At 55.3% G+C, this 12,677-nt stretch overlaps 1 protein-coding gene across 5 annotated transcripts in view; it reads right to left on the bottom strand.

The window, feature by feature from the left end:
- ST14 (ST14 transmembrane serine protease matriptase) overlaps positions 1–8,780 on the bottom strand; it is a 30,756-nt gene extending 21,976 nt beyond the window's left edge. For 2 of the 5 annotated variants that reach the window (XM_071576361.1, XM_071576360.1), the window contains exon 1: positions 6,101–6,328. In XM_071576361.1, the coding sequence (XP_071432462.1) occupies positions 6,101–6,148 (48 nt within the window). In that variant the 5' untranslated portion in view covers positions 6,149–6,328. Of the gene's footprint in view, positions 1–6,100; positions 6,329–7,171; positions 7,335–8,250; positions 8,403–8,636 lie in introns of those variants that run through there. The other 3 variants (XM_071576362.1, XM_071576363.1, XM_071576365.1) reach the window with 3 other exon arrangements.
- Positions 8,781–12,677: the final 3,897 nt, after the last annotated feature.

The raw sequence follows: 12,677 nt of genomic DNA on the forward strand, positions 1-12,677 counted from the left end.
CAGCTCTGAGATCAACAGGGTGGGCTTGTGTGGCAAACAGAGCCAAGAAAGTTGGATTTCCAAAACTTGAGGGTTCCTGGGTCACACTGAAAGCCAAAGCCTGAGGGGAAACAGCCTGTTGGCCACAAGAAAGAGTGAAACAAATCTCAAAGCTGCTGACACACGACATGCACAGCAGCAACTTGCAGCTTCCAGGGGCTCAGGTACAGCCACACCACTCCTGAATCCACCCCTGAATCCACTCCTGAATCCACCCCTGAATCCACTCCTGAATCCACCCCTGAATCCACCCCTGAATCCACCCCTGAATCCATTCCTGAATCCACTCCTGAATCCACCCCTGAATCCACTCCTGAATCCACCCCTGAATCCACCCCTGAATCCACTCCTGAATCCACCCCTGAATCCACCCCTGAATCCACCCCTGAATCCATTCCTGAATCCACTCCTGAATCCACTCCTGAATCCACTCCTGAATCCACCCCTGAATTCACTCCTGAATCCACCCCTGAATTCACTCCTGAATCCACCCCTGAATCCACCCCTGAATCCACTCCTGAATCCACCCCTGAATCCACCCCTGAATCCACCCCTGAATCCATTCCTGAATCCACTCCTGAATCCACCCCTGAATCCACTCCTGAATCCACCCCTGAATCCACCCCTGAATCCACTCCTGAATCCACCCCTGAATCCACCCCTGAATCCACCCCTGAATCCATTCCTGAATCCACTCCTGAATCCACCCCTGAATCCACTCCTGAATCCACTCCTGAATCCACCCCTGAATCCACTCCTGAATCCACTCCTGAATCCACCCCTGAACCCACCCTTGAATTCACTCCTGAATCCACTCCTGAATCCACCCCTGAACCCACCCTTGAATTCACTCCTGAATCCACTCCTGAATCCACCCCTGAATCCACTCCTGAATCCACCCCTGAATCCACCCCTGAATCCACTCCTGAATCCACCCCTGAATCCACCCCTGAATCCACCCCTGAATCCACTCCTGAATCCACCCCTGAATCCACCCCTGAATCCACCCCTGAATCCACTCCTGAATCCACCCCTGAATCCACCCCTGAATCCACTCCTGAATCCACCCCTGAATTCACTCCTGAATCCACTCCTGAATCCACCCCTGAATCCACCCCTGAATCCACTCCTGAATTCACTCCTGAATCCACTCCTGAATCCACCCCTGAATCCACCCCTGAATTCACTCCTGAATCCACCCCTGAATCCACTCCTGAATCCACCCCTGAATCCACCCCTGAATCCACCCCTGAATTCACTCCTGAATTCACTCCTGAATCCACCTCTGAATCCACTCCTGAATCCACTCCTGAATCCACCCCTGAATCCACCCCTGAATCCACTCCTGAATCCACCCCTGAATCCACTCCTGAATCCACTCCTGAATCCACTCCTGAATCCACCCCTGAATCCACTCCTGAATCCACTCCTGAATCCACCCCTGAATCCACCCCTGAATCCACTCCTGAATCCACCCCTGAATCCACTCCTGAATCCACTCCTGAATCCACCCCTGAATCCACTCCTGAATCCACTTCTGAATCCACCCCTGAATCCACCCCTGAATCCACCCCTGAATTCACTCCTGAATCCACCCCTGAATCCACTCCTGAATCCACTCCTGAATCCACCCCTGAATCCACTCCTGAATCCACTCCTGAATCCACCCCTGAACCCACCCTTGAATTCACTCCTGAATCCACTCCTGAATCCACCCCTGAACCCACCCTTGAATTCACTCCTGAATCCACTCCTGAATCCACCCCTGAATCCACTCCTGAATCCACCCCTGAATCCACCCCTGAATCCACTCCTGAATCCACCCCTGAATCCACCCCTGAATCCACCCCTGAATCCACTCCTGAATCCACCCCTGAATTCACTCCTGAATCCACTCCTGAATCCACCCCTGAATCCACCCCTGAATCCACTCCTGAATTCACTCCTGAATCCACTCCTGAATCCACCCCTGAATCCACCCCTGAATTCACTCCTGAATCCACCCCTGAATCCACTCCTGAATCCACCCCTGAATCCACCCCTGAATCCACCCCTGAATCCACCCCTGAATCCACCCCTGAATCCACCCCTGAATCCACTCCTGAATCCACCCCTGAATCCACTCCTGAATCCACTCCTGAATCCACCCCTGAATCCACTCCTGAATCCACTCCTGAATCCACCCCTGAATCCACCCCTGAATCCACTCCTGAATCCACCCCTGAATCCACTCCTGAATCCACTCCTGAATCCACCCCTGAATCCACTCCTGAATCCACTTCTGAATCCACCCCTGAATCCACCCCTGAATCCACCCCTGAATTCACTCCTGAATCCACCCCTGAATCCACCCCTGAATCCACTCCTGAATCCACCCCTGAATCCACTCCTGAATCCACTTCTGAATCCACCCCTGAATCCACCCCTGAATCCACTCCTGAATCCACCCCTGAATCCACTCCTGAATCCACCCCTGAATCCACTCCTGAAGCGACTCCTGCTGCCAAAACCATCTGGGAAGAGTCACCTCCTTGCTTCTCCTCTTACTGTTGATAAGATCCCTGGAAGCAGCAGAGGAGGTGCATTCGTGCCGTGCTGCCCCACCACGGGCAGCAAAGCCTGAAGAAACTTTGTCAGGGTGTTATTTTTGGTCTCCAGTGCTGTATTCAGGGCAATAGAGCTATAAAATGATGACATCAGAACTAAAGAGGGAATATGGGGCAAGGACTCAAGGCCAGAGTCCTCCAGACTGTGTATCTTCCCAGCAGAGAGGGCACAGTGAGAGATGAAGTCACACACACCTTCACACACCAAACTGAGCTCAGCCCTCTCCAGCGTTCGATTGTCTTGTGACCACTCTGAGTCATGCAAGAAACCAAATTCCTCCGGGTTTGTTACAGAAGAAACTCAGGTTAATGTTTGGAGAGACAGCACAGGCTTGGCTTGAGCCCAGGCTTATCAGAGCAGCTGAGTCTTGCCTGGCAGCAGCTCAGACAGAGAGAGCCACCACACTCAGTGTGTCTGTGGTGGCAGAGGATGTCACACTTCGGTCTCAGCAGCTCCCGGGGAGTGAAGCCACCACACAGCCTGATCTGTGTAGCTATGAGCCATGAAATTCCTCCTTACAACACACTGATGTCCCAAGAGCAGAAAGAAACATGCCACAGATGCAAACAGCTTATTTAAATCACTCCTCTGTGTCTTTCCTGGTACAGACAGCACTGTCTGGAAAATAAAATTGCCTCCAGCAGCTGAGCCCAAGCAGCTGTGCCCCAGACCCGGGTCAAACACTCTGATGGTTCACTCATGTCCTTCAGCAGCTCCCACAGCCCTGGGGTAGGTCTGGTCTGACACTGTTGGGAGCCACCAGCCCCTCTGAGAGGGCAAAGCCCCTGCCTGGCAAAGCCATCCCTGCTCCCTCCCTGCCCCAGCCCATGGCCCACATATCACAGGGTGTTCCCTGCCTGTCTGCTCTGATGGCCTCTGGATGGAAAAGGACCATTCTACCCCCACCTTTACTCCAACTCCTTTCAGCAGCCAGGCCCTCAACAGGCTCCTGCTGCTCCCTCAAGGGTTTCCCAGAGTGATCTTTTGTTTGCTGAGCAAAGGTCTGCTGAGCTCTCAATGGGCCTCAGCCCTTTTCTCATCGTGTCTTCCTGATCCCTGTCTGCCTTTGGCACCAACAGCAGCCAAACTGGCCCGAGCAGCAGCTCCCCCCCCCAGCCACTGCCCCACAGGGACAGTCTGCACCTTCCCAAGGAGTGAGAGCAGCTTCTCCTCAGCCCCAGAACTGTCCCAGCTCCTCCCCGATGCAGGAGGACACAGAGACATGGCAAGAGCATTCACATTTCCTCCACTGTCATGTTTACAGGGGGCCAAGTCCAGCAACAGTCAGCTCAGGAGGGGCAAATTCCTCCTACCAGGAGGGCAAGTACCATCTCCAGGGAAGTGCTCCTGGATTAGCCCAGCCCCTCTTGGACTGATGCAGGGGGAAATCTGACCCAGAGCCAGGGCAGGGACCTGCCCGAGCCCTCAGCCCTGCACAGGGACACACCAGAGCACCAACCTCTGCTCTGCCAGCAGGGCAGGGACAATCACAGCACACAGCAGTGTCACCCCAACCCAGCTGGGCACAAGGAGCTCCAGCTGAACCATATCAGCCACCCCTGGCAGTGCCCACGGCCCTGGCACACAGGGCTGGAGGCAAAGGGAAACTTTTCTTGCTGTGGGCCAGTGTTAGAACTGGCAGCCCTTTTGCTGCTGCCAGGTAACAACCACTAACCCCACCACTAACCCAACCACTAACTCAGCCACTAAACCAACCAGTAACCCCACCACTAACCCAGCCACTAACCCAGCCACTAAACCAGCCACTAAACCAACCAGTAACCCCACCACTAACCCAACCACTAAACCAGCCACTAACCCCGGCCCTGCAGACAGACACCCACCACCTGCAGGGGGACTGGGAAGTTCTGCTGTCCTGCTTTAACCCAAACCCAGGTCTGGACCAGCTCAGTGGCACAAACAGCACCTGGAGGTGCCCCCCAAACCCACCAGCCCCTGCCCAGCCTTCAGCCAGGAAGACCCATATAAAAAAGGCAGGGCTGTGGTTGGAGCTTGCCCAGTCCCCAAGCACTTTGGTTAATTAAGGCAGCCCCACAGTGCTCAGTTGCCATCAGCCCTTCCTGTGCCTGAACAGGTTCAGTCGGCTCTGTTGCTCCACAACCCGGACCCAGCGCTCTGCAAACAGCTCCCTGTGCTGAGTTCACCTCCAGCCACAGAATCAGAATGGATTGGGTTGGAAAAGCCCTCAGAGATCATCAAGTCCAATCCTTGATCCAACCCCACTGTGATCACCAGCCCAGGGCACAGAGTGGGGTTGGATCAAGACGTGGTGGATTCTCACTCAGTGCCACATCCATAGAATGGATTGGGTTGGAAAAGCCCTCTGAGATGATCAAGTCCAACCCTTGGTCCAACTCCAGTCCCTTTACCAGATCATGGCACTCAGTGCCACGGCCAAGCTCAGCTTAAAAACCTCCAGGGATGGAGAATCCACCCCCTCTCTGGGCAGCCCATTCCAATCCCTGAGCACTCTCTCTGCAAAGAATTTCTTTCTGCTCTCCAACTTCAATTTCCCCTGGCAGAGCTTGAGCCCATCGTGCCCCCTTGTCCTATTGCTGAGTGCCTGGGAGAAGAGACCAACCCCCACCTGGCCACAACTTCCCTTCAGGCAGTTCCAGACAGTGCTGAGGTCACCTCTGAGCCTCCTCTTCCAAACCAACCCCAGAGCCCGATTTAGGGTGAAACCAAACCCTGTGAGCGCCGGGAGTGCCGGCACCGAGACCCAGCTCAGCACAGACGGGCAGGATTTCCACTCTCCCACAGCTGGTTGGCCTTGCCCTGCTCCGCTGGGCTTGGCACTGAACCCCAGGCGGGTCCTCCTGGAGAAGGAATCGCCCCTTCCCGAGGGATCTGTCGGGTCACGCTCAAATCAAGCACAGCTACGAGGGAGCTCGGGGAAACCTTTTGGGAGCCCCCCGGCCCCAGATGTGTCTCTCCTGACTCCAGGTGTGCCCCCTGGCCCCAGCTGTGCCCCATCCCAGCCTCAGGTGTGCCCCCCCCAGGCCCCAGGTGTGTGTGTCCCCTGACCTCAGGTGTGTCACACCACGTGTGCCCCCCGGCCCCAAGTGTGCCCCAAGGTGTGCCCCCCAGCCCCAGGTGTGTCCCCTGGCCCCAGGTATGCCCTTCCTGACTCCAGGTGTGGCCCCAGTTGTGTTTCCCTCAGCCCAAGGTGTGACCCCCTCCGGCCCCAGGTGTGCCCCCAGTTGTGCCCTCCCCCAGCCCCAGGTGTGTGTGTCCCCTGGCCCCAGGTGTGCCCTCCCTGACTCCAGGTGTGGCCCCAGTTGTGCTTCTCTCAGCCCAAGGTGTGACCCTCCCCCCCCCCCGGTCCCAGGTGTGCCCCCAGATGTGCCCCCTGGCCAGAGGTGCCCCCTCCCCAGCCCCAGGTGCCCTCCCAGCCCCAGCTGTGCCCCCCCGGCCCCAGCTGTGCCCTCACCTGCAGCTGGGTGCTGTACCTCATGCTGGCCCTGCTGTCGCGCTCCATGCCCACGGCGGCTCCGAGCGGCTCAGGCCGCCATGGAGCGCTGGGTGCCGCCCGGGCACCGTGCCCAGCTCCTCCCTCCCTGCTCCTGCCAGGTGTGGGACGCTGGGAACACCCCGTGGCTCCTGCGGGGCTCCCGTGCCCAGCTGCGGCTCCCGCTGCTCCCACTGCCCAGGTCCGAGTGTCCAGAGGTGCCCCCAAAACTGTGCCCAAAGTGCCATGTGAGCGCCGCGTCATCCCAGAGGCTCTTCGGCACTTGGGAAGTGAAACCAAAGCAACCTCTCACAGCCAGGGGCGGGAGGGCTGTCTGGCTCTCCGGGAATTCAGCTCCTTGGGAATTCAGCTCCTTTGCATACCCGCGATCTCACCCCTCCTCAGGTGAAAACACTGAAGTGCCACCGCGAGGGCACAGCAGGCACGGGGAGTTTACCCCCTTGTTCCCAAAATCATTGGCACGCTCAGAGCCTGCCGAAGCAAAATATTCCCTTTATTCCATCCTGAAACCTGCCTCCTCTTGGAAGAGACGGAGCAGATGATGCCAAAATTCTCCAGCTCCTCAAGCTGGAGTTGGACCAAGGGTTGGACTTGATGATCTCGGAGGTCTTTTCCAACCCAATCCATTCTATGAGTCTGTGATTCTGGGTAAATCCTATTTCTTATCACAGACGCCAAGGGAACACAGAGCAGCGCTGCAGGAACGGCAGCTGTGCCCAGAGGTGGCACCCAGGGGTGCTCACACCCCACCAGCAGCCCCCGGGACTGTGTGGTTTGTGTTAAACACAGAGGGGCAAGGAGGGACCAGCAGCACAGCCCCAGGTTCTGGGAATGCTCTGGTTTGAGTTTGGAACACTGAAACCTGCAGTCAGTCTTAGCCCTTCCTGCATTTCCAGACACCCCCTCCAATATCTGAGCTTCTCACACTGATTAAATATCTGCATCAAACTGTCATGGGAAAGTTCTTCCCTTCTCCATCTTACATGTGACAGTCCAAACCAACCTGTGATGCCCGTCCAGGATTAAACTCACCGTCCCACTCTTGCTCCAAACCTCTTCACACCAACCGCATCCAGCCCTCAAACTGATTTTTTTCCCACATTTGAACAGTTAAACTTCCCAGAATTCCGGTTCTGGTGTAACAGGAGCTGCCCATCGATCACACCCCGAGGGGATTCGCTCCCTTGCAGGGTCACCTTTGTACTAAAATGCCTCCTGCAGAGCGCAACTTTTGCAGCCCTTTTGCAGGTGTTTTTTGGGGAATAAAAAAGAGACGCTGTGAGGTCTGTGCTCCTGCTGCTGTGAAAAACACGGCGGAACTTCTGGGCTCTGGCAGAAATACATCCTGCCCCCTCGGCAGCTGCCAGAATCCCACCCAGGGCACAGCAGGAAATACCCCTGGATTTGAGGCATTCCCCTTCCAAAAGGTGCTGGGTTAGTCAGCCCGGTGATGTCAGGAGCGCTCAGCCCGCCCGCTGGTGCCCAGCCCTGCCCAGCGCTGTTTTTACAGCCACTCCCTGCCTGCCTCACTTAATACCCCCGTGAAACAGCATATTTTGGGCACAAACCAGCTGGTCCCTGCTGAACCACTGCCCTCAGATCTAGGGAGCGAATTGCTCCACCCCTGCTCCACGATGTGGAGGGCAAGAGGCAGATTCGCTCCGGTGCCTCCTGCGAAGATCCACAACTCCTGCTGGGAACCCTCAGTGTTTCCTGCCATTCAAATTCAAATTACAAACCAATTCCGGAGCTCAAGTGGCTCTTTGAACAAGGGGACGGAACCGCCGTGGGGAAAGACGGCAAACAAACACGTGTTAAATAGAAATATTAAGTAGCTGGAAGGCTGCTGGTTTGGAGCCCGAAATGCCAGGATTTCTGTCGCTCTGCTGCTGGAGGGATTCCCTGGCTGATTTCCAGGGATTTTCATCGGGCTAAGCTGCAGCAATTTCAGATCCACCGAGGTACAGCAGGTCCCCTCCTGGGAACTGCCCAGCCCTAAAGCACCGAACAGCAATTCCCAGCCCCTCTGGCACGTGGGGAGAACCTTCCCTGTGTCCCTCCAGGATGTTGAGGCACTTGGAAAACCCACCAAAGACGTTCCAGCCACTCACCCACATGCGATGGCAGAGCGGCCAGCGACAAAGCCTCTCCTTCTTCCTTCCCACCGGGACCAGCTTAGCCAAGAAAAGCTGTCGCCTCCTCCTCGCGTTGTCTCAGTGCGGCCACAGCAGCATCCCGAGAGCAGAGCTGGGCTCTGACACGCCTTGGGGAGAGGAAGGAGAGCCCTGAAATCTGAGCCCCAAGCGCGGCTCGGGCAGAACCGCGAGTTGCGAGAGTTAAAGAGCCCTGAGCTGGACTCCCGGGAGCATCCCAGGGGACACCGGGAGCATCCCAGGGGACAGCAGGAGCAGCAGACACCGGCTGGACACGCAGGATCGTCCCGCAGCAGCGCCCAGCCCCGGGAATGCCATCCAGGTGGAGGAAGGGCAGAGCTTACACAAGGAATGACGGCCGGCTGCCCGCGGGGAAAAGGCTCCTGGTGGAGGCAATTCCCAGGAATTCTAGCAAAGGAGCCCCATCCATCCACGGCGGGCGCAGGCAGCGCCAGAGGCTTTGCCTGCTCTCACTGTGCCTCCCCAAGTCAAATTTCACTGGCAGTGCCCTCCCACCCAGATTCCTGCCAGACAACCCCGAAACCAACCCCGTCTCGAACGCTCCAGCCGGTCCGGCAACTTCCACGGCATTGCAAAAGATTGGGAGCGAGATAAAGCTCCCAGGGTGTCCTGTTACTTGGCATTCCAAAGAGCAGATGAAAGGCTGATTCAGTGGGAGGAGAGGAGAACGTCAGCCCGGTTCCAGCTGAACTGGCAGCCCCCGAGAGCACAGGGGCGCTGGGGATGGGCACAGGGGATGGGCACGGGGCAGCAATTCCAGCTCCGCGGCCCCAGCCCGGTCACCCCGCGCTGATTCAGCCTCTGTTCCTGCACTGCGAGGGGAATCAGCGCTGCCTGTGGGAAATGGAGCTGGAAAAGTGCGATGAGTTGCTCTCAATTGGCCACGCGCTGCTCTGGGGCACAGCAGGGGTGGTGCTGCCCTTCCGAAAGCTGTTCCCGGATCACTTGGCATTTGGATGGGAACGTCTCCTTGGATCCCGAGTGATTCTCCAGAGCTCAGGAGTGAGTCCTGCCCGCAGAACGTGACTCTGGCAGGGCTCGGCAGCAGCTTTGCCCTCCTGAGGTCAGGAAAGCCGAGGGCAGACACGACCCGCTCCATTCCGGGCATGGCACGGGCGTGAGAGCCGCGAGGGATGTGAGTGTGTCACAAACAGTGGCCAAGATACTGAGGGGCTGGAGCGGGGCCAGGGAAGAGCAACGAGGCTGGAGAAGGGACTGGAGCACAAGTGCTGTGGGGAGAGGCTGAGGGAGCTGGGGGTGTTCAGCCTGGAGAAGAGGAGGCTCAGAGGTGACCTCAGCACTGTCTGGAACTGCCTGAAGGGAAGTTGTGGCCAGGTGGGGGTTGGTCTCTTCTCCCAGGCACTCAGCAATAGGACAAGGGGGCACGATGGGCTCAAGCTCTGCCAGGGGAAATTGAAGGTGGAGAGCAGAAAGAAATTCTTTGCAGAGAGAGTGCTCAGGGATTGGAATGGGCTGCCCAGAGAGGGGGTGGATTCCCCATCCCTGGAGGTTTTTAACCTGAGATTGGTTGTGGCACTGAGTGAGAATCCACCACGTCTTGATCCAACCACGTCTTGATCCAACCCCACTGTGATCACTGTGATCACTCCATGCTCTGGGCTGGTGATCACAGTGGGGATGGATCAAGGGTTGGATTGATGATCTCAGAGGTCTCTTCCAACCCAACTGAGTCTGTGATCTGTGATCCCTTCAGCACAGCTTTCTGTCCTGTTTTCCCTGGCTGTTGGACACACAGGCCACTGAAGCACCTTCAGAGGGCACTACCTGGGCTCCTCTGCAGTGCTGAGGTGCAAATGAGGGTGTGGATGTCTCCAGAACTCTGCATGTGACAGGCCTTGCTTGGCCACCCCCTGAGTGAAGGGAAGTTGTGGCCAGGTGGGGGTTGGTCTCTTCTCCCAGGCACTCAGCAATAGGACAAGGGGGCACGATGGGCTCAAGCTCGGCCAGGGGAAACTGGAGAGGAGAAAGAAATTCTTTGCAGAGAGAGTGCTCAGGGATTGGAATGGGCTGCCCAGAGAGGGGGTGGATTTCCCATCCCTGGAGGTTTTTCAGCTGAGCTTGGCCGTGGCACTGAGTGCCATGATCTGGTAAAGGGACTGGAGTTGGACCAAGGGTTGGACCTGATGATCTCAGAGGTCCCCACCTTGCATCACATCCCAACTCCTGAGAGAGAGCATTTCCCTGGAAGAATCAAGGAGGTGACAACACTGTCCCCAACCATCAGTTGTTGCTCTCTATGATGTTTGACTTAAGGCATAAAAAAGCAGGAAAACCAAGCAGGGATTAAATCCAGCCCTAATGCAAAGTCTGTAATTCTTGGCAAAACTGTTAAAATCCAGGTGGGTGGACACAGTCAGTGAAAACTTTATTCCCACTGGCAGGTGAGTTATTTTGCTCCGGGTGTTGCAAACTGGAGGACAGCGAGGAAAAAAATCACATTAAAAGATATGGGTGGAAATGAAAATCTCCAGACAGAGAGAAACAAATTGGTTCTTACAATATTTCCTTGGGAATTCAGCAGTTTCCAGGCCTCAGGATGCCATGGACAATATGAATCCCAAGTGAACTAATCCACATGGAAGGGATCACTTGACAGAAGTTGTGTCATCCCTAAATAAACCCATTAATGACCAAATTTGAACCACTCATGCAGAATTCATTCTGTAGCCCACAAGCCAGAAGGGTGGTACCCAGAGGGTGATTCACCTGCAGGGACAGGAGGGAGAATTGCCCTCTGGAGGGATCTGTAGGGTGAGAAATTCAGATTTATCTCTTGAGAAGTTCAAAGCATCACTTAAGAAAGGTGATTCCATCCTCTCACCTCTGGATCTACACACTCCTGAGCAGGTCTCAAGTGAACCTCAGACTGAGGCCAGTCTAAAACAAATAAGGTTTTGTGTTTACTGTTTTATTTGGGAAACAAAAATCACCTCTTAAAACATGCCAGGTTGATGTCCAATTAACATTAATTTGAAAGAACACTTGAGGCAACCTCCTCTGAGTGAGTTCTTTGGGTTAGGAGGGTGTCCTGCTGAGGTACATAAATACAGATTTCCCTCCTGGTTTCAATGGAATGGAGCAGTTGTTCAAATAAAGGTTAGAATAAAGGCTCAAATAAAGGTTCAAATAAAGGTTAAAATAAAGGTTCAAATAAAGGTTAAATATTCAAATAAAGGCTCAAATAAAGGTTAGAATAAAGATTCGAATAAAGATTCAAATAAAGGTTAGAATAAAGGTTCAAATAAAGGTTAAAATAAAGGCTCAAATAAAGGTTAAAGGTTCAAATAAAGGTTCAAATAAGGGTTCAAATAAAGGTTCAAATAAGGGTTCAAATAAAGGTTAAAATAAAGGTTCAAATAAAGGTTAGAGGCCTGTGGCTGTTGTGTGGTCTCTCAGTCGTTATGAGCAGAGCTCACACAACATTCTCTTGGTGGAAATAAACACCTAAGCCACAGTTTGCAGGACATGGACAAGGCTCCTGGAGCCCCTCACTGTGGCCAAACCAGCCTGCACTTCCTTTCTGAGCTCAACAAGGCAATGGCAAAGGTGCATGAGGCTGAACAGCCCGTTGGTTTCAGGCAGGACAGATGGAAATGGCAGAGGAATATTTTCTCCAGGCCCTCCTGGCCTTCCTGCTGCCCCTGCAGGAATCACCCAAAGGACAGAGGACAAACACCACCTAAACAGAGTCCAGCTTAAATATCCCCTCACCCAGTCCCAGCCCAAAATCTGGATTCCCTCTCTGCCCTTCCTGTGTAGAAGTTACAAGTTACTTATTACCAACAGGGCTCCTGACTGGTAGTGGTTGAAGGGTTTAAGTGGAGCAGCTCGACCATGACAGGCTGTACTTTGCTCTGGAGAGCTGGGAGTGAACACAGCCCACCTGACCCAGCGTGGCCACTCAAACCAGCACAGCCCACCTGACCCAGCACGTGGCCACTCAAACCAGCACAGCCCACCTGACCCAGCACGTGGCCACTCAAACCAGCACAGCCCACCTGACCCAGCATGGCCACTCAAACCAGCACAGCCCACCCAACCCGGCATGTGGCCACTCAAACCAGCACAGCCCACCCGACCCAGCACGTGGCCACTCAAACCAGCGCAGCCCATCTGACCCAGCATGTGGCCACTCAAACCAGCCCACCTGAGCCAGCATGTGGCCACTCAAACCAGCCCACCCGACCCAGCATGTGGCCACTCAAACCAGCCCACCTGACCCAGCACGTGGCCACTCAAACCAGCCCACCCGACCCAGCACGTGGCCACTCAAACCAGCCCACCCGACCCAGCACGTGGCCACTCAAACCAGCACAGCCCACCTGACCCAGCATGGCCACTCA

This window comes from Pithys albifrons, chromosome 23 (genome assembly GCF_047495875.1).
Source record: "Pithys albifrons albifrons isolate INPA30051 chromosome 23, PitAlb_v1, whole genome shotgun sequence".
In the NCBI taxonomy this organism is placed as follows: domain Eukaryota; kingdom Metazoa; phylum Chordata; class Aves; order Passeriformes; family Thamnophilidae; genus Pithys; species Pithys albifrons.